At 38.3% G+C, this 22,085-nt stretch overlaps 1 protein-coding gene across 1 annotated transcript in view; it reads left to right on the top strand.

Moving 5' to 3' along the window:
• LOC129719591 (myb-like protein H) overlaps positions 1-21,570 on the top strand; it is a 51,836-nt gene extending 30,266 nt beyond the window's left edge. The window contains exons 2-4 of the mRNA XM_055670982.1: positions 10,980-11,489; positions 11,567-11,671; positions 21,374-21,570. Of these exons, the coding sequence (XP_055526957.1) occupies positions 10,980-11,489; positions 11,567-11,671; positions 21,374-21,570 (812 nt within the window). The remainder of the gene's footprint in view (positions 1-10,979; positions 11,490-11,566; positions 11,672-21,373) is intronic.
• Positions 21,571-22,085: the final 515 nt, after the last annotated feature.

Below are 22,085 nucleotides of genomic sequence, written 5' to 3'. Positions count from 1 at the left end.
CTGATGGAAACTGTCCGAACGTAAGGGATAAGTTGAAAAGCCAAAACAAGGGTTTTACGAAGGCAGGAGCAAGATTTTTCATGAGTGAGGGTGGAATTCCATCTGGACCTGGACCTTTTGAAGCGTCCAGTTCTTCTAGTGTTGCGAGGATTTCTTGAACAGTTATTTGCTCAATAGATACGTTATTTGTTTGTTCATGCAAGTGCGAGAAATACTCAAAGTCCCTGACTTCGTCGCTATTTTTATAAACGGTTTGAAAAAAACTCGCAAACTTGTTGCAGATTTGCTTTGAGTCAGTACTGGCAAAGTCTTCATATTGCATGCGAGATGGGAAGTTATTAGACTTCATTTTATCGTTTGCAAATTTAAAAAACTGTTTTGGGTCTGATTTAATGTTATTTTCCACCCTTGTGTTGTAGTTCGCATACGCAATAGATATTTTAGTATTCAGTTCATCACAAATGTTCAAATATTTGTCCAAATTTCTTTGGTCTTTAAGTTTTTTGTGAGTTTTATGAGCTTTTTGTTTCCTATTCTTTAAATTTTTGATTTCTCTGGTGAACCAAATGGGATCTTTTGAGCTAACCGTTTTCTTTTTTGATTTTGGTACAGTTGAGTCTAAAACACTATACAGTGATGATAAAAAATTATCAACCGCTTTATTCATATCTATTTCATTTTTTAGAAGTGATTGCCAGTCGATGTCAGCTAATTTACGATTGATTAGTTCAAAGTTTGCTTTAGTGAAGTCATATTTATATTCAGGCTCATGATCAGAGGGTCGTGATCTCTCGGTAACAATCATTAGCGAGTACCCAATTGCAGTATGAAATTTTTCATTTTTCCATAGGGGATATTCTGCTTTGTCAACACTAAAATCTCTCGTGCAATTGGTGAATAAAAAGTCTAAAAAACAGTTTTGCTCATTCCGGATTGAGTTTACCTGATTTAATCCAAGTTGACTAAAACCGTCAAAAATAAATTGCAGAGTTTCGTTTTCTCCTACTACAGGAAGTAAAAGCGATTCATTATCATCGTTTATAATAAAATCAGCATCATTTTGATTGAAATCTCCATATATATGAATTTTTGAGTTAGTGTGGGACTCATCATTCACTAATTCTACCGTCCTTAAAAATTTTTCATATGATTGCTTTTTGGCAAAGTGGGGTGGAAAGTAAACAGATACGAAAATATGGATTTCACCCTTCAACAGAACTTTAACCCAGACATCTTCAAATTCGGCATGTTTCTGGGTTATGATTTGCTCAGAATCATGCTGAACCCCAACAGCTACAAGCACTCCTCCACCTGATTTCTTATCAGATAGTGATAAATCACGATCGCTCCTGAACACATTAAAGGAACTGTTGAAAACTTCTTCACTTTTAATATCTTCGTTCCAGTTCGTTTCCGTTGCTAAGATGATTGAGGATGAACATCCACTTATTCTGTTATTAATGTGATTAATTTTGAGTGCACTGCGCATCCTGTTGAAATTCTGAGCATAAATCAAAACTTCATTGACTACTGGCGTTGTTTTTTCTTTCTCTGAGCGTCACTGATTTTGAGAACACGAATGCTTACAATAACATCCATCACACGGGAAACTTGCTGATCTAAAATTATTGTTATTGTTATAGTTGTGGCTGCCAGCCAAATGGTAAGGACACGATACAGCTGAAGAGGTCGCGGGAGTCGTTAAGTTGAGCGGGCTCGTTGAAACGGTAGGCATGAAAGATGATTGTGACTCATTATTCGCTGGGTACGGATTAAGTATTTCGCCTCGTTGAAAAGAGATATGCTGGAGATTAGGTGGGGGTCGAGAAAATTTATCCTTCGCTGCAGCAAGAAGCACACGGTCTGGTGGTAGTTGGTTGTAGTAGCTGTTGTTAAGATTCCTGTTAAGATTGAGGTAACGATTCGGGATTTGATTGTTGCTATTATTGATGCTGTTATTGTTGTTGTTGGAGTTGTTAATGTTGCGGTTGTTGTAGATGTTATTATTGCGATTGAAGTTATTATTGTTGCGGTTCTGGTGGTTGTTGTTGCTGCGGTTGTTGTAGATGTTATTGTTGTGACTGTAGTTGTTATTGTTGCGGTTCTGGTGGTTGTCATTGCTGCGGTGGTTGTAGATGTTATTGTTGCGATTGTAATTGTCATTGTTGTTCAGGTGGTTGTTATTGTTGCGGTTGTTGTAATTGTTACCATTGCGGTTGTTGTTGTTAGTATTGTTGTTGTAAGCCTGTTGTCGTCGATTCCTCCTTCTTCTGGCTGCATCTGCATTCTTCAACTGTACCAAACGACGCCTTTTACGTTCATCATAATCTGTCCAATCCGCTTTCCAAACTTTTTTGGAACCTAGAAACCGCCAACCTGAATTATTGGCATTATCCAAATTAAGTTCTGTTGCCAAACTTGGAAGTGAAACAGGTGAAGCTATTGGGGGAGCGGCAACACTCGCTGACTTAGATCTTAGTTCTTCAATGCAGGATGACAGAGTTTTAAGTTTATCTACAATGTTTATCTCTAACGGATTGGTTTGTATTGAACAGCTGGTTGCTGTTTCTACAAACAGCTGTCCTAACTGAGAAAGTTCGTTATTTATGCTGGTCAGCGATTCCGTTAATTCATTCCGAAGTTCGTTCCGAAATTCGTTCTTGAATTCCGAAAAAGCAATGTTAACGAGCTGCGTCAGGTGATTTTTAAGTGTAGGCATAACACCAGCCACACTGTTGGCTTTGATGTTTGACGTTAGCGCTTGGTTTATTTGTATAAGTGACTTGTCGATACCCTCTAGAGTTTCTGGAATTGTGCTTGGTTGTTCGAGTTGGGTCACAAGTCGATGAATCACCTCTGTATTATCATCAATCAATCGCAGCACGGTAGCAGAAATGCAGCTGGATCTACGGCTGGTTTATCTTGTTTGTCTTGTTTGTCTTTTTTAACGATACGCAGAGAACTTCTGCTTTTAGCAACTACTTCGGGGGGGCACGATACTCCCACACAGGAGGCATGGAACTTTCGATTACACCCTCCAACACACGACCAGAACACTTCGGCACCGGAGTCTTTCGCGCAGACTTCGCAAATTTGATTCATTTTTACCGACACAAAAACACAACAAGCAAAATGAAAACTAAGCGAAAAACAATAATTTGATTTAAATTCGCGCGTGGATAGGAGCTAACAACAAACACGTCCAACTTGGTTGACGACTGACGACTGATCAACAACGAAAATTTCCGATTTCTCAAAAATTCAAAATGGAGCCATTGTTGCCACTCAAGTGGAAATATGTCCAAACTCGGAAAAATTTATTATCGCATCAAACTACATAAAAATATCATAGGGTAATCGCTCCATTATCATGTCAACAGCTAGCTGCACCTATATTCATCTTATTTCTCTAATTTGTTCAATTTATCGTCAAATTTCTACAAGTTTTTGAAAGTAAATCTATTTGCTGCTCGATTTTGTCAAGTGGTTAAAAGTTTTACGTTGAAAATATGGTAAAATTTGACGATAAATTGATCCAAAAGGTGCGATGAGATGAATATAGGTACTGAGATGAATATAGGAGCGATGACCCTACATATAAGCCAAGGCAAAAATAATTGCACTCTGCAATATATGAAACTATTGGGAGTCTCAAGCAATTCATGGGCTGGAAGGGGAACCCACTAAATAAAAGATAAACCCTTAAAAAAATGAAGTGACGGGTGCGAGTTGGCATCCAGCGATCTGAAGGCGGAAGAAGGCGGAGACGGATGCGTCGAAGCCTGGAAGTGGAAAAACGGCGAATTCGTCTGTGTCCACACCAGGCATCTCGGTATACGGTTACTTGCTAGTCAAGGCCGTCGAAAAAAGCATGGGCACGCGGCCGAAAGTGGCGGCGCTGTCCGAATAACTCGATGCCATAATCGAGTTTTCCTCCTCCTTCTTTGGAGTACTATCGAAAAAGCCAAGAAAGAGCACGAAGAACTCGTAGCTCGAATGAAGGCGGCCGAGAAAGCGGCCAGGACCAGGAGAGTGACTGAATCTAAACAGGTGCAGACATGGCCCGATGGGAGCCAGTTGTGCATTAATAAACGGAACGGAACGGAATAAGCGAAAGATATCATCCAATTTGTAGGACAGCAACTGAACCACACAAAGTTAGAATCCATCATGCCGAAATTTCAAAATATCTAATATTAGAAAAGTCGATCGAAATTCTAGATTTTGAGTAATGTTTCAAAAACGACAAAAAGTAGCAGTAGTTTATGCGTTGCTACACACAAAAATAGAACAAACTCTTGTGTACTTCAGGCTCATAGTTTGCTAGGAAAGAAGACAATTTAAGCGACTTGCGTTTGGCGTGTGCGTGACCAATGACAGCTTACGAAACTATATATATTCCGATTCCGATCATATAACTGCATAAAAGCAAGCCAATTTGATAGAATGAAGTGGCAAAATACATCTCGAGTACTAATACGACAATGCTCAAGTCTGTCGCTATGACAATTGTTAACCAGCTCATGCGCAAATGTGTTGTGTCTGCGCAGTGCAACTAGATCAACAATCGATTTTATCAGTGCCATTTTTGATTGAATATAAATTTATGACAAAAAATAATATTCAACCTTTCAAAATGAGTTGTTTCAATCGCTCGAATATTAAAATTGTTTTCGCATAGTTTGAAAGTTATCTAAACAAAAAATCTCACGAAACTAGAAAACGTTGTTAGATATACGATAACGAAAACTGAAGTGTAATTGGTTACACTGCAAGCGTTTTTTTTGCTTTTTTTTAAACATCAAAAATCGTTCAAATAATTTTAATATAAATTTAATTAAGTAATTTTACGTTGGGTGTTGCATGCTACGACTTTTGTCCTAAGGAAAAGCATTTTATAGGTACGTAGTGTTGTTATTAGATGAATAAGTTGCTATGCTATCGCATGCGTGTGACGCCACCAGCCTAGGACTCGCCAACCTAGGAACTGGAAGCCACCGGTGGACGGACGCGAAACGACCTTCGCAGTGCGTGGCTCCGTGATCGATGCTAAAAAATGCGATAAAGGCAAGCAAGAGGGCCTGCTTCGACAGGCAATGTGCGAGTGCCAATACGAACCCGTGGGATGACGCCTACAGGATCGTAATGGCCAAGACCAGAGGCGCGCTGGCGCCTGCAGAGCGATCACAAAAGATGCTGGAGCGTATCATCGAAGGACTCTTTCCGCGCCACGAGCCAGCCTACGGCGGTCGAGTCTCACGTCCGACGTTCCAGTATCTCAGACATAGGCCAGGTGATGATCGACCAGCCTACCGAACATCAAATCCGTGAGCGACGACAGCCGTGTCGAGGTTGAGGAGGAGGCAAGGGTTACGAATGAGAAACTCATTGTGATCGCCAAATTCCTAAAGGTGAGCAAGACCGGATGGTATCCCTGACCTGGCAATCGGGCTGGCGAAAAAAAAAACGGCCCCCGGGCTTTTCCGAGCAGTCATGCAGAGGTGCCTGGATGACTGTCTCCTTCCGGCAGAAAAACTGGTCTTACTGCCGAAGGCTGGGAAACTGCCAGAGGATCTGCATATCGGCCAATCTGCCTGCTGGATATTGCGGACAAAGTGCTTGAGAGGATTATCCCCAACAGACTGGTGAGGTACACGGACCAGTTCGGCTTCCGAAAGGGGAGGTCCATGCTGGATGCCATCTCCTGTGTCACCAAGATGGCGGAGGTAGCACTCCAGTGCGAGAGAAGGGGAATACGCTATTGCGCAATCGTTATGCTCGACGTGAAGAATGCGTTCAATAGCACCAGTTGGGACTCCAGAGTGCTCGCGCTCAGGAGCATCCATGTACTAGTGTCGCTGTACAAGGTTCTGGAAACTTACTTCCAGGATCGAGTGCTTGTTTACAACACGGAGGAGGGTCAGAAGTGCGTTCTAATCACCGCAGGAGTTCCGCAAGGTTCTATCCTAGGTCCGGTGTTGTGAAATGTCATGTATGACGGTGTGTTGAAACTCAGGTTCCCTGTAGGAGTTGTGATCGTCGGTTTTGCAGACGCTAGAGGTTTACGGCGATCGAGGAGGTTGAGTTGACGGCCGCGCACTGTATACGCAAGGTCGAGGACTGGATGTGCTCTAGGAAACTGGAGCTTGCTCATCATGAGACGGAAGTCACGGTTGTGAACTACCGTAAACCGGAGCAACAGGCGGTGGTAAGAGTCGGAGACTGCACCATCACCTCAAAGCGATCTCTGAAGCTCTCGGGGATTATTGTTGACGATAAGTTTACGTTCGAAAGTCACCTCGACTATGCCTGTAAGAGGGCCTCATCGGCTATTGCAACACTATCTCGTATGATGTCCTGTGAGGCCGCCTCCCCGATCGTCTTGGAGCTGCAACGTGTGTGGCGGGTCACCCACCAACAAGCCAGTGGTAGCTATTAGTCTCCAGGTAGTTGACTAGGATGTTATAAGAGTAAAGAGGGTGCATCACGCATGAAAGTCACTCCCCGACCAGGGCTGGAGACTGGAGGGGTTTTAGTGGGTCGGGACAGGGACCAGTAGGTGTTTGAGGGAGTGTAACTACCCCAGCATCTCTCCCCTAGTTTCATCGCTACACCCTGAGTTCTCTTCTTAGGTGTCTGTTCGCAGATTTTCCCGCCACCTTAAGAAAAGACATCTGCAGATGCGGATGCAGATATGTGATTACGAATGCAGATGTGAATGCGGATGTCGATTTTCATGCGGATGTTCCGCATTTATGGATGCGGATGTGGATATCTGGATCTAGGATACATAATGCGGATGCGGATGCGAATGCGGATATCAATTTTAATGCGCATTTACGAATGCTGATGCGGATATCCGTAACATCCCTACTATGAAGCTACTGCATGGGGCATATGATACTACATCTGGGGCGTTCTGCCCCGGCAGTTTGGAACGCTTGCGATTTAAACCTTTATTTTTAAACCTTCTGCAGTAAACAAACGATACATGTTTTGAAGGTTTAAAATCATCCTTCGTTTCAGTTTTTGCACTTTTGTCACTATAATCACATTTATTTATGTCATTTATGACGTTTAGGACATTTAGGATATCTAGGACATTTTTACGACACTTATAAATATATGATAAATGGCGGATATCGCGCCGCGATCAGATGTTGGCAGCATCCTTCAGAATCCAATCAAACTTTGAACTTGTGTTCATTTTTCAAAGATTTGTCTTAAGTAACATTTGAAGAGGAATAATTTTTTATATATGTTGGATAATCGACAGTTTCGGCGAACGGTAGACTCATAAGGCAAATATTTCCGAACTTTTCGACCTACTTTATTATTTTTTTTTCGGTCATCCTCAGCGGATCTATTTGATATAAGACAGATAGAAGCAGACCGCCATGTAACCTAAAACCGTAGCAAAATCCGCTGCACGGTAAGTGGTATCACTAAAAAGCGAAAAACACCTTGAAACCTGTAAAATGTGAACTAAAAATTGATGGTAGTCTGATCATGGGTAAAATAAGATTTAGAAGCCGAAATTTAATAAAATACTACAAGGTATACAGCCCTAGGGTTGTATGAAATGGTGACGTGGGACTAAACACTGTAATTAGGGGATTTTTTGTTACAAAATATACAGAGTCTGCAGACAGAATCAATGTGTTTATTTTCAGCCTCCCCTGGAAATCAATTTTTGGAATATATTCAACAACACTCGAAGAAATATCATTTATATTTGGCGATATTATGCCTTTAGTATTTTTTTTTGTGCAAAAAAATATGTATTTAACAAGGCACAAGCATATCGTGCTTGTTGAAGAAGCACCAAGAATTTCTCATAATGCGTCAAAGTCAGAATTATCTCTATATCCTCAAAAACCAAATCCAATAATGCTTACGTTATCATAATGAATGGTTTTGTCTTATTTAACTCTAACAAAATCAAATCTATAGTATGGATATTACTTTCAAAATAATATGGAAGCCCTTACAAAGGTTCATCAATTGGAAAACATAAGAAAATATTTTGAACAAAATTCCTAACAAGTTCCAGCAAAAAATCGTAGAAATCCACAATTACATTTTCATTTTTTGCTTGACAATTTTTCATTTGCCTGCAACTACATTCGCTGTATTACGAAGACAGGAAATATACGTTTATTATGGTAAAGCTTAGAATAATAATATATCATCTAACAATTTTGAAATATAAAAAGAGATTCTGTACGAATCTTACTAAATAAACTAAAAAATCTCAAGCATTCGCAGGTTCTTACTCTTCTATAAATGTATATATTTAGGAATTTACTCTTTCGATACTATCCGGTCACGATTATTTAGTGAATATCGAAGATAAAATTTAAAAAATATCCGTTGCAAAAATTTACAATTCTTGTTGAGTAATTCATGGCAATCATATTTATGAAATAAACTTTCAATCACCATCAACAGCAGCATTGTAGTTTTTCCTCAATTGCATACGAATAGAAATGTACGAACAAAAGTGTACCACTGCAATACGAATAGTACTGCTGCAGTACGAATAGAAGAGTACCAATGTAATCTTAGACGACGAGAGACCTGCGGTTCTATACTCCACTGGTACTGTTGCTTTTACTGGCATGTTTTCTTTCAAGACATCAGTTTTTATTAGGTTCTACAGTACCTAACACGCAGGTTTAGAGATTGTTCAAGGATGGGTATTGTTTCAAACTTTTAGGAAAACTTTTACCTTCGAGACATCATATTAGTCTAAGCTCATGGAAGCAAAAATAAATTGACCTATTGGGACGGGGAGACTCTGTCAATTTTTATTTCGAATTTGATAAAGGGAATATCACAGGGAACGGATGGTGTCCATTCACGTCGTCTGTGCTAGGAATGCTCGCATGTAATTGGTTCATTATTCGCGTAAATTTGTTATTGAAATTATTATCAATTTTACCGCTTAGCAATGAAATTAGAGTGATAATTAACACATTACAAAATTGTTATACATTTTATCTATCCAACAACATATTGGTTATTGTTATCCATCATGTGGTTATGCTGTTATTAGCGTTTGAAATCTGACGCAACATTTGCCCGTTTCATTTCCAATTTTACAGAATGCATCCCAGTATAGTAAACAAAGACGTGTCCCACGTCAAAAAATGGTGCCAAAATGGTTTGTTTGATTGGTATATAATGTCTGCAGCAATTATCAGTTTTTTAGTTTTTTGAGAAAAGTTATCACCTCATTAGCCAAACTTTTCAAAATTTCTGTTTATTTTTATGAAAACTTCATAATGTTAGCTACATATTGGCGGTTGTTCAAATAATATTCTTTGTGTGTCTTTCTTCAAAAGCATTTGTTTTTCTTATGGTGTATATATATTTGGAAAACCAAAAACACTATCTACAACTTTTCCGAAGACAGCACACTAATCAAACAAACCTGGGGTGCTGTAATTTTTCCTTTTTATAGAAAATTTCAACTCTTTAATTTTTTATTTCATCATGATGTGACCATTTATAAAAAAATATTTTTTTTAAAATGTGCTTTTGAGGTTGAGTTTTAGGTTTTCGTTTTCCGGTGTATAATCCTTACGAGGGATAAAATTATTTCAAACCTTTTGTACATAAAATTTCAAATGAAGTTAAATCCCCAGCACATAGTTAAAGGTTTAATACGTTAAATATTCTAACCATGTCAAGCCAAACCGCGAACGCTTCAAGGCAATTCATTTCTTCAGCGTTTCACCCGATCTTTCTGTTCATTCAGCTGGCTCGATGTTCAATAAAACAGTTTATTAAATTTCCTAATCCCAAATAAAAATATAAGGCGTATCCGTCACGGCAAGCCGTTCATTCGGTTGTGGTTACCGGTCTTTAAATGCACTATATCATCGTCATCACCATCAGCAGCAGCAGCAGCAGCAACAACATCAACACCCCAAAACAGGGTGGTTGCTGCACTCTTGAAAAAGCTGAAAACAAAAAACGGTCATGTAACAACATTGGTCCGGGATCAACGAAAACAACAATTCCTACCAGACTGGCGTAAATCCTTCAGTAAAATGGAAACATTAGCAGAAGGAAAACAGTGCGTATTTTGTTGCGCCCGCGAGTAACAGAGAGACAGGCTGTAAAAACAGTAATTTATAATCATGTTTAAATTATTGTCTAAGGATCACGAAGCTTGTCTGTCTCGCTTGCTTGTTGGGAAATGTGCAACTGTCCGGAGACCCTTTTTTTTGCTGCATGAAGAAAGGAATAAACTGTTGCAGCGGAGGATCACCTCGCCCCTTCGGGTTAGCTAATCTGCTTTTTCAGAGGTTCTGTTCATCTGTTGTTGCTCGTACTGTCGGCGCAGAGAGCAGTGATCATCAATTGTTATTATTATTATTTTATTTCGTGCTTTATTGAGAGTGCTTAGGTCTATCGTTTTTTATTCTCGTGCGTCAACGTCCAAAACCTTTACAAACGGGCATTCAATCAAAAAATATGTGCAAGTTTTATTTTTTATGGGTTCGACTGAAGGTCCTGCCAATTTTTTTTTTTGCTCAGTGGGTTTGTCTGTGCGGCATGTCGAGGTGATTATCGGCTCGGGTGAATCTTTTTATGCCATTTTATTGCCCATCCATTAAATGACACACAGTCTATTGAAAAGCGATAAAAGAACCGGCAAAATGTGGGACGCATAAATTTCCGGGGGAACAATCGATAAAAAAAATGCAATAAACAGTGCGTTTTCCCGAACGAGCCTGGCAGCTCTGGGAGTGACCGACAGCCGAAAGTGGGCTGGACTGGTCATATTTGAGTGATAGTTGTAGTGTTTTATTGTTGGAATATGTTTTTTTGGAATTGACTGCAATGGAGGGTTTGGAGGGAAAAAGTGCATTCAAACTTGTGATTTGATTTTATTGGTTTTTGATGAACGCAGCAATAAAATGCTAAAGTCATTTTATTCTGATTAACTCTTTCTATTGTCGTTTCAGAATTTATACAACCTCAACACCTTTGGCCTTATATACAACAAAACCTTATCCAGCAAAATCATTTAGTAAATCCTGCGTTTCTTGCGAACCACCTTCCCCATCACCATCCCCAACAACCATTGTCCCCTCATCATCACCATCATCTAGTCAACGGAGTCAACGGAAACAGTCCTTCTGTAGGCAATAACCACAACAATAACAACAACAACAACAACACTAGCAACAGCAATGGTAGTAATTGCAATAACAATAATAGCTGTAGTAACACCACTAGTGAAACTGGCAGCTTGCCAAATAGTCCGGACCTACAAGATGACGGTTCTCGTCTTCAGCAGCAGCAGCAGCAAACGCAACAGCAACAACAGTCAGGAGCCACTCAGCAGCAGTCTCGAGATAATAAAATCATCGCGAAACCACTCCCAAGCCGGCCGATGCCTTTTCTGCAGCATGGACTAAATCATCCTCATCTCCACTCGCTGTTGGCTCACTGTCGGAATCCATACCTGCCCGGTAAGTAGTCATTCTCTGGTGTCACCTACTCGTATAACGTACTCACGTTCTTAACGGTTTGCCTTCTCGCACCGCAGGAGGTCCGCAAGTGTTTCCTTTGCCACCCGGCCAAGGCTTCCCGTGGGCGCACTCGACCCGAGGGAAACCCCGACGGGGGATGATGCGACGAGCTGTGTTCTCAGGTGAGTTGAACATTAACTAAGCATAATCCCAAAACTTGCTTTTGTTTCTGAAATTGCCTCGATGTTTTTGCCACGACTGAAACTTGTTTCAAATCGAAACTACACTAAAATTACCTTTTTTTTTTCATCAATAGTTTAAACACGTTTCAGGCATGATTTAGCACGTTCCTTGTGTAATTTGAGTAGGAGACAGGGTTGTGTCTCGCCATTAAAAGCTTACTTAAACACTCGGCAAGACAAGAGGTTTATATGGTTTGCCAGAAACGTCTAATCAAGAGCATAGATAATAAAACTTGTTTGATTATGGACCATTTTATGACGGTAGAGTGGTAGCTGAACGTGTTATTTTTTGAGTTAGGCTTAATTACAGATGTTTGTCGTTTTGTGGTCCCCGTGGTTCTGTGGTTAGCGATGTCGGTCGGCTAGCTCTCCCACACGGTTGTGATATCGGGTTCGATTCCCGATCAGGTCGAGGAACTTTTCGAGCTGGAAATTTTCTCGACTCAGCACTGAGGCACGGTGTATCGTTGTACTTATCCTACAACATGCAAAATGTGCTGAAAACAATATCGATAACGAATTCTCTCAACTAATCTAGTTGATCGAGACCGCATTAACCTCCAGCAAATATCTTAAATATCAATATAGTTCACTTACGTGAAATTATGAAGACAAATTGAAAATGACAGAAGCGTTAGTCACCTTTTCGACCGCTAGGTGCGCCACTTCTGATTTTGTTCTACACGACATGCGAAATAGAGTAACTTTTGACAATAATATTACCCTAATGGGTACACTGAAAAAAATGCTCATTTTATTGTGAAGTGGACTCGGCCGAATATTTTATAATAGTAAACTTCGTCAATGTATGAGGCAATCCATGGGTGGTGTTCCACGGTTTGTACGTTTGTCGACCTCCGACAATATTTTGAGTTGTAAAATAGCGACTTCCGGTGACTGGAAAACTGCCGAAAATGACCAAATACCACCTAATATGGGTGTTTTTTTTTAACCGGAATGACGCTCAGAGGCCAGAAATTGTCGCCAAATGCCAGTTTGAAACCCAAGATGGCGACTTCCGGTTTCTGAAAAACAGCGGCGAATGACCAAATATGGCGACTTCCGGTTCCTAAACAACAGTGGCAAAAGACCAAATAACACTCATTATGGGTATTTCCGGGATTGTTATGATGCACTAAAGCTACAAATCGACCTCAGACAACATTATGAATTGTAAAATGATGACTTCCGGTGAATGGGAAACTGCCGATTAAACGATGATTGCATCATATTCGTTTCGTTTCCATCACTGCTTGGGATTAGTTTACATTTACACGTCGTGGCCTGATTATTTGAATATTTCTTCTTCGTGCCTCGATAAGCTACATCTATTATATTATCAATATTTAACTCCCGGAATGGCGTTAGTTTTACATACAAACAATATACGCACGAAATCTACAACATATTTTTTTCTGTGAAAGTATGAAATTGAGTCAACTAAATCTAAAATTGAGTAAACTCAGTTTCGTGTGTGAGAATGTCACACGCTCACAGAAATTCAACAACAATGCACAGTGGTACAGTAAGGCAATGTAGGCGGACATGAGTTTAGTCTATTTCGTCAATTTTTTATGTACAAATGAAAATTAGGGTGGTGTTGAAATCGACTAAATAAAAAAACCAACTTTTTTATTTGCAGAAATAAATGTATACATTCATCGGCACAGTTGTAGATCAACTAATTTTGAGCAACTTTCGGTATTTCTTCACAATATTTATACAATATTTGTTCTTTCAAATGATACCAAAAAATATTATTTATGTTTGCCCTAAACGGAGACATTTATATTTTAAAAGGGCCTATTTTTAAAATAGAAATAGTGAAAACTCTTCATCTGTACAATATATCGACCATGTTTTTTCGTCAAAATTGGCGTATTTTTGATTAAAGTTACCGAAGAAAACTTTGTTTTTAAATTTGAATTGAAAAAATAGAGCAAAAAGACTGTTTTTGGAAACCAAATTTATTGTCTACAAAAAAGTTACTTAGAATTAGTTGATCTACAAGTTTGCCAAAGAATGTTTACAATTATTTATTCAAATAAAAACAAGTTAGTTTGTTTTTATTTCGTTGATTTTAGGACCACCCTAATTTTCATTTGCACATAAATAGAGGACTATGTATAAAAAACAACTTTTTACAAAAACTATGGCTTTAAACCGCAAACCAAAATCGCAACGAAAAGCTTATGTCCGCCTAAAATGCCTTACTATACCACTGTGCAATGAGTTTAGTTACCTTTTTCACCACAAGAGGGGGTGTTTTCCTGTCTGTCTTCACGGAAATATATGGGAAATCCGAGAGTGAACTATATTGTTATTTTAAGATATATGCCTCCAGTCTAGCGTGCGATATTGTTTGTCGTTTTGTACAATGTTTTTTTTTTCCTTTTTTGAATAATTCGTTGCAATTTTATACGAAATTGTCAAGCGTTTAAATTGGTAATAATTTTTCATACTGATTTATAATTGACTTTTAAATGACTGTTTTTTTTTATTAATTTAAATAAATTTAGAAATTGATGGTACCGTAGCGTAAGCCTGGTATACTTTGTAGATTGCAGACTCATGACTATCACTCCCACTTAGATTGCTTGAAGAACAATGTTTGGAGGTAACATTTGAATCAATCTTAGCTAAAGAAGGTCTGGCAATTATCCTTACTGGTCACTTCCATCTCTACCGTAGCTTGGGGATATGAGAAAGGATATTGATGATGGGATACTTACTTAATAGGAGCGCACCGACTCAGTGACATTCCCGTAAGTACTACGGAGTTGGCGGAAAATAGGGAATTAAATGGGATTCGCATCAAGAAAGCGATTTTTGAGAATCAAACTCTGAATCAAAGCTCTGAGGTAATTCAGTCACGCCGGGAGGAATGAGATTATAGAGAGAAATCAAACTTATTTTTCATCTGGCTTTAGGTAATATGTCCAATATTACTTCCCTGTGGAACTCCAACACTTGTTTTTACTATTAATGTAATCGTTCTCGTTTTTTGTAAATGATTTCTGATTTTTAAGTTATTTTAAATCCTCTGTAATAGATTCTATAGAAAACGAAATACGTAATTTTCTGGTTATCAAGAAAGTCTTCTCATCAGTAGGTGATGATTTCCTTAAATTTTTTCGAGGTGAAAAAAGCGTCACCTCCGATTGATGAGAAGAAGAGAAGCTCTTCCTCAAGCACACTGAAGTCGCTTTTACGTGATTTTTACACTGATCAGGAATTTATCCACTTCTACTACTTTACAGACGACAGATCATAGAAATCCAATACCAAATTGAGAATACGTCTCCATAAAACTTGGTTTGGGGCAACTCCTCTTAAGTCCCCCCCTACACTCGCTGCTCGGTTGCCTCGTAATCGTTGGCTTCTATCCGGGTTTCTGCTGAATATTATCTTTGCCGGTCGTTAATTCGCCATATGAACGAATCAGCTTGACAATATCAAACAAAAATGGACAAAGCTTGCTGATTATTCATGGGTTTGGCTTCACACGCATTGACGAAACTACCCATGCAGCATCAATCATAGTAACCCATGAGTCAGCAGAAAAAAGTTGACAGCTCTATCAGTCGAACTATAACCGTGATGGCGAGAACACTTCGATCAAAAGTGTACGCGTTCAAAAAACGGTACCCCGTCGCGTCGAAAACGGACATCGTTCGGCAGCTCGTGGACACCGGATACGCCCGTTCCGTAATCTAAAACATCTTGGCACCACAATCAGAGCATCTAAAGAAAGCCCGGTTCCGGACTGCTGATGACCCTGAGTGACAAGAAGTTTCCGAAGGATGCTGAGGAGACTAACCGAGAAAATAGTGGCTACATCGCTGCGTGCCGGTGGCGGCCAAACAGTGAAAAAGTATCTGGTAATAACGCAGCGGCAGCGTCTGAATAAGATGATCAAGTCGATTTTCCCAGCAAATCGCAACGTGGCGGTGGTGGAGGACGACGAAATCTATCGAACTCTAGATGGCAACGATTGGCAGGGCACTTCGTATTCTACTTCCTCCACGAAGGAAGTGAGCATCGAGGTGAAGTTCATTTCATACACCAAGTTCCCCGAGAAGTGCTGTGGCTGACAATCGCTTTTCTTTTGTTCCGGACTGGCCTGGAACGGGGGAATTTATAGCACGAAGTACCTGTCTTTCATTAAGGGCGAAGATACGTTGTTTTGGCCGGATCTGGCGTCGGTCCATTTTTCGAAGTGATCGTTGGAGGAGATGAAGCGGTGAATATCGATGTGATACCCAAGTTGACGAACCCGCCCAACGTCCCCAAGTTGCGTCTAATCGAGGATTTCTGAGCAAACATGAAGCGTAAGATCTACTCCAACAATTTTGTCGCGAAAACTGAGGAGGAATCGATAAATATAACGAAGAAAGAACCCATAAACATGTTTTCGTCCGCCATGGCGAATGTTTAAGGTAACTGCTGCACAGTGGATCGAATTGTATGGCAAGTGCGGTCATAAATCATTTCTGTACAATATTGTTCTTGAAAACTTCTGAAATCGATAGAATCAGATGTGTTTTGACTATAACAAACTTTTTGGGACTGTCATCATCCAACTTGTTTCAATTTTTCTCGTATTCCCATTATCATGCATACATAATAGGGTGCCTATAGAATATAGAGAAAAGTTTGACCATTGAATTTTAAAATGCGGCAGTTTTCAAAAGTTTTGCCTTCTCGAAAAAAGTCCCTATGCAAAATTTATACTCAATCGGGCTTCGTTATGTGAACCCTCGAAGCGATCAAAGTTTGACTTTTCTACCATTGGAAAACCTCAAACAAATTTGATATTGTCTCAGAAACCTCCCGTATTTCAACACCAAATATCAAAATTCGAATATGGACGAATGTTTGAGAACAAATGTGTAAATTTTAGCTGAATGTACCACAACCTTTTCAAGAAACTATGCCAAAAACATAAAATTCAGGCGAAAAAGTAACCATCTTTAGCCGCTTGTCGTCGACTTGGATGCAAATATATGCTCTTACGACTAATTTTGATTACAGTTTAGCACAAACCTATCCAAACAACACCGCCATAGTAAAACAAACATGTTTTCTGAAGGTTTATAATGAAAATAAACAGATCAAGCGACTGAATTTGTTCCAAAGCGGATATATACACATGTAAAAACACGTACTGTTTAAGCTGATTATGCAAGTGTCAAACACCTTTACTTAACTCGCGCTCAAAAGTTAACTGTTCATACAATAGGCCAATAGGATCCATTAAATTGATAATAAGGTCGTTAAAAATGTTATTTTCATTTTATGCCCCCCCCCCCCCCTTCAAAAATCTTGAATATGGGAAGGGGAAGAAAAAAAAAGCTCAAACCGTTTTGTTCATTTCATTGGTTTTCCGACAGCATAAATGCTTAATTTAGCAACAAACAAGTCAGGTGACAGCGAGAGTATCGTCGAAAGGCAAGGAAAATAAATAATAATAATAATAAAGTGTTATTTTTCAACATTTATTTGAGTGCAAGTTACAAACGTCATAACTTGCACACAAACTTTGATCAAAGATATTTCTTTTTTTTCGACTCGGTGTTATTTATTTTTTGCCACCCCCTCTGCTAACTTTGATAACCTTGGACATCAAAAGATTTCGAAATTTGTATCAGCCTAAGGAGAAAATAAAAAACCTTTTTTTTATTTTTGGCCTATGGGCGAACCACCTGTGGGTCGCTCGCAAGGGTGAAGACTTTTTGCAAGTAAGCTTGCAAAAATAATAAATATAATTAGTTCTACTGTACATATCAATGATTGCTACTCCGTGATGGGTCCGAGCCACTCATGATGCACAATAAATCAACTGAAAGAAAGACTGGGAGTGGTTATTCCTTCTCACTGTGCATCATTCAATGACCCGATATTTTATAGACCAATAACGGCACCGGCCACGTCCTTAAAGTCAGGTGGGGATATCGTCGATTTCGCACAACTCCGGTACAACTCAAAAATTTGCATTTTGCAGTCAAATGATGACAAATATGATTAAGTTTTATTCCACAAAGACTTGTTTCAAAATTCACAAAATAAAAACTGAATTATAAGCTGATGCGTCTTTGGATTCAAAATCAAAAACATGTTCCAAAGATAGTAAAAATAGATTTGAACTTGCTCATGGTTAATTTTAAACTCCAACTTTTCAATCCCGTTTTACTTAGAGCTAGGAATTTCGAGTTGTGCCAGTGACGCATGAAACCTACAATATGGAAGGAATGTTAGAATGTAGTTTTTGCTTTGTTAGAGACCGAGTATACCTCTGCATCCCTACAAAGACCACGAAAAGTAATTTTTGTTAGTGGGGTGGAATTTGATTAAAATAACAATATAGATATGATCATATACATATAATATGAGATTAATAAAGAAGAATTCTTAAATACAATAAAAAGTACTATGGTAGTAAAAAAGATCTCGGTTAGCTGCCTTCAATAGCTAAAATATCTGAATTTTTAACACAGAAAACGCAAAAGATATATTAAATATAGATTTGAAAAAGATATGGTAAACATCCGTCATGTTGTGCTAAAATAGAATAGATGAACATATTTTAGATATTTCAATAGTAGTTATTGTGCTGCTTTCGGCGGCTGAAAACAATTATTGAAATAAGTTATTACAACGACATTGCAGCGCAACCATTGATAAAGTCATCCAAACATTGTAAATATGATCATGTATAATGTGAGATTAATAAAAATAAATTATAAAATACAGAGGTAAGAGGTATGTAATGAAGATCTCGGTTGACTGCCTTTCATAGCTGAAATTTTCAAATTTTTAACGTGGAGAACGCAAAAAAAAATAATAAAAAAGAATTCGAAAAACATATAAAAAGTGTTGTGTTCCCAAAAGAATTGTTGAACTTTTTCAAGACTAATTCATGACATGTTGAGCTCCATTCAGCGGCTGAAAACATAAATTGAAATAGGTTATTACAAAAACATTGCAGCGCTTGCCCAGACGTGTCGCTCTTTTCTACGACTATTCATCGCATAAAGTCATCTAAACAGATCATCCACACGTTCACGCATTTATCACAACCACGAACGTTATCGGCAAAAAGTGGAAAAATCGGAGCACCGTGATGCGACGATTCACAGGTTGAGCGAAACAGAAACCATTTTTCGAGACGTTCAGATTTAAATTCATGAATAATATTTTCACAGAAAATATGGAACAGCAAATACCGTGTATCCTACCTTAGCAGTTCGTAAAATGGTTAAATGGTAAAATGGGATTGCCTAACGTACCCGCAATAATATGAGTGAAAATATAAGTAGAATATGAGTGAATTATATGCGCAACTTATTTATGCACACCTCTACGGTCTCGCTTTTCTATCCGCTACTTTTTCCACTGTTCCGGTAACCAGCAACTATGTAACTTTGAAACTCACTGAATATACTAATTTTATTTGAGGGAGAACAGCTAAATTATTTTTTTTTATTACTATATTAAGGTTGCTTTCAGCCACAGGCTGGTTCGCCACCATAGCATAAATTAGGTAAACTTCACGTAGTGATAAAACACGCACAACACTCAGCGGGCCTTGTTGCCAGTCTTTTCGACGTATCCGTGGTTAACACATAGGTCAAAAATTGAAAAAAAAAATAACGTTTGTTTGTTTCGTGGTTATTATCGATTCAATGGATCGATTATGAACCTGAGAATGAAGCAGAGCCGTTTTTGTTTGCCTATTTTGTGAACAGTTTACTCTTTAGCACGGAATAAGTAAAGGTGTTCGACACTTGTAAAATCAGCTTAAGCAGTACATGTTTTTTACATTGTGTATATATTCGTTATGGAAAAAAAACTCAATTAGTTTATCTGCATACTTTCATCATTAACCTTCAGAAAACAGATACGTTTTGCTATAACGGTGTTGTTTGAATAGGTATGTGCTAAACTGTGATCATAATTAGTCGTAATTTATGTAAACTTTTGAATGTGTTCCGCGCAAAATACTATCACCAAATTACCATCAAACGAAAGCTTTAGGACTTAAAAAAGGTATGATAAATGTTCCAGCTGCATATCTGCATGTAAGTCGATGGCAAGCGGCTAAAGATGGTTGCGTTTTCCTTTGACTTTTATACTTGTGGTAAATTCTGCTCAAATTTACCAATTTGTTCTTAAACATTTGTCTATATTCGAAATTTGATATTTGGTATTGAAATACGGGAGGTTTCTGAGGCAATATCAAAATTTTTTGAAGTTTTTCCAAGGGAGCAGTTTCACAAAAAAATGTCCCAGTTTTAATATTCTTTAAATTGTCATTTTCGATTTGGTTGAAACTTTGCATGGAAGTTCCTATAGGCAAAGGATGCCATTTTGTGCTATTGATTTAACTTTTCAAAACACGACTCATTTTAGAGAAGCTATTGTAAAATGCTATTTTGGGAAGGTACTGATGATAACAAATGTTTTTTGGGCCAAAACGGTTTGTCTGATGATTTTGATGATTTTGTCTTTCAGAAAAAAAACATATACTCTAAAAAAAATTATTTATTTTTTGAAATAAAAGTTAAAAGAAAATGTAAAACTTTATTATATAAAAAAGTTTATATTTTGAAAATATATATATTTTTTTAAATTACAAAAGATTACCTAAACAATGAAACCGGTCCGATTATAGAGAAATCAAGTAAATAAAGTTATGATTTTCTGAAAAAAAAAAATATTTTTTCACAGGGTACATTTTTTTATAGAAGAACAAAATTATTATCTACAACTTTGCCAGAGAAACTATGCCAATCAAACAAACCGTTTTGACTGTGAAAATATTTGTAGATTATAAAACCGATAAATAAATAAAAACAACAAAGTATTAGAACTTCTAATTTCCGTTACGGTAGCCATTCAATCGCGTTCGGTTTACGTTTGTTGTATAAAGTTAAACCAACATTTTACAAAATTAAGCTAGTCAATAGCTTCATTGGACTGAGTCATTGAAAATGTGCACTTATTTAAAAGCGTAGTTTTGTGTAAAAATTTGACTGTGAGTTTTTTCATTTTGCGCTATTGCGATTGTTAAAAAGCAAAGCAAGGTCTTGGTGCTACATTCCGATTCAGAACTCGACCTTCTGTTTATTATACACAGACTTCGCAGCCAACTGTTAAGTGTACAGGACAATTGCGGGTCTAGCGCTCCGATCCTACTGACACTAACAGTCTCTCCCGAGCCAAGATTCGAACCTACGACGACTGGCTTGTTAGGCCGCCATCGTACTTCGAGACCAGCTGGGGGGCGATTGTTATTTGACATCAAATATCGGAATTACTAATCCATACCAAAATTCAACTATTTGAATCTCTTGTTTGACATCGACGATGTAATTCTTATTATTTATATTATTATCAATCGATCTGCACTGGATGTGGCAAGCTTCGGTATTTGATGCGTTTTTGTTTTAAATTAAATAAGTAATATTGTACAGCCGATACAAATACTAAAATTGTGTTTCTATTGCGGTAAAATGAGTTTAAATCACCCTCAAACGATGATTTGTCTGTTGTTAATTTGTCATTTTATGCTACTTTATTTCTCTACTCAATAAGAAATTGGTTCTAATTCTTGAAAATTTGCGTTTATTTTTCTCACAGATTCACAACGGAAAGGACTGGAGAAACGGTTTCAATTGCAAAAATACATAAGCAAACCGGACCGGAAGAAACTGGCCGAACGACTCGGTCTCAAGGACTCTCAGGTGGGTACCTACTGTGTTTGTAGTTTGCAACATCGTTTGAAGGCAGAAAACCCCTTCTGGTTTACGATGACGTTCCGCCACCACGGCTGCTAATGATTTATTCATTTGTTTACACTAGTCTTGTTTTGTCATCTAATTGAATTCCTGGCTAGCTGTGAATAGTGTCGTACATAAATATTGGATTCTTTGCCAGGCGTGAACCGCACGACTTTCTACATGGTAAAGGACATGAATTTTATGGCGTAGTTATCAGCCCCTTACTGTACACAACTACACTGGATTATGTCCAAACAACGGAGCTTATGTAAGCCGAAACCAGAAAAAAACATTCAAACGAGGCTGGATGGGCGGCTGGTTAGTAGCGTAGCGATCGTTTGCTGGCTGTGTACCCTAAGCTGTTGAAAAAAAAAAGTCAAGCTGCAAAAACATAAAAGAACATTGCTCCGCCTTGCTTTTATATAAAGCCATTAACTGAATGGATGTGAGTTTACTTCCCTTCGAGCATCGTGCAGAGATTTTTTTGTGCGTTTCGGCATGAGTTGTTTTATTTACTGCCCTCATGAGGAATGAATGGGATAATATTCGACCAAAATCTCTAGCTCAGTTCG

This window comes from Wyeomyia smithii, chromosome 2 (assembly GCF_029784165.1).
Source record: "Wyeomyia smithii strain HCP4-BCI-WySm-NY-G18 chromosome 2, ASM2978416v1, whole genome shotgun sequence".
In the NCBI taxonomy this organism is placed as follows: domain Eukaryota; kingdom Metazoa; phylum Arthropoda; class Insecta; order Diptera; family Culicidae; genus Wyeomyia; species Wyeomyia smithii.
The sequence above is the reverse complement of the archived record's forward strand: the minus strand, read 5'-3'. Positions and strand labels throughout refer to the sequence as shown.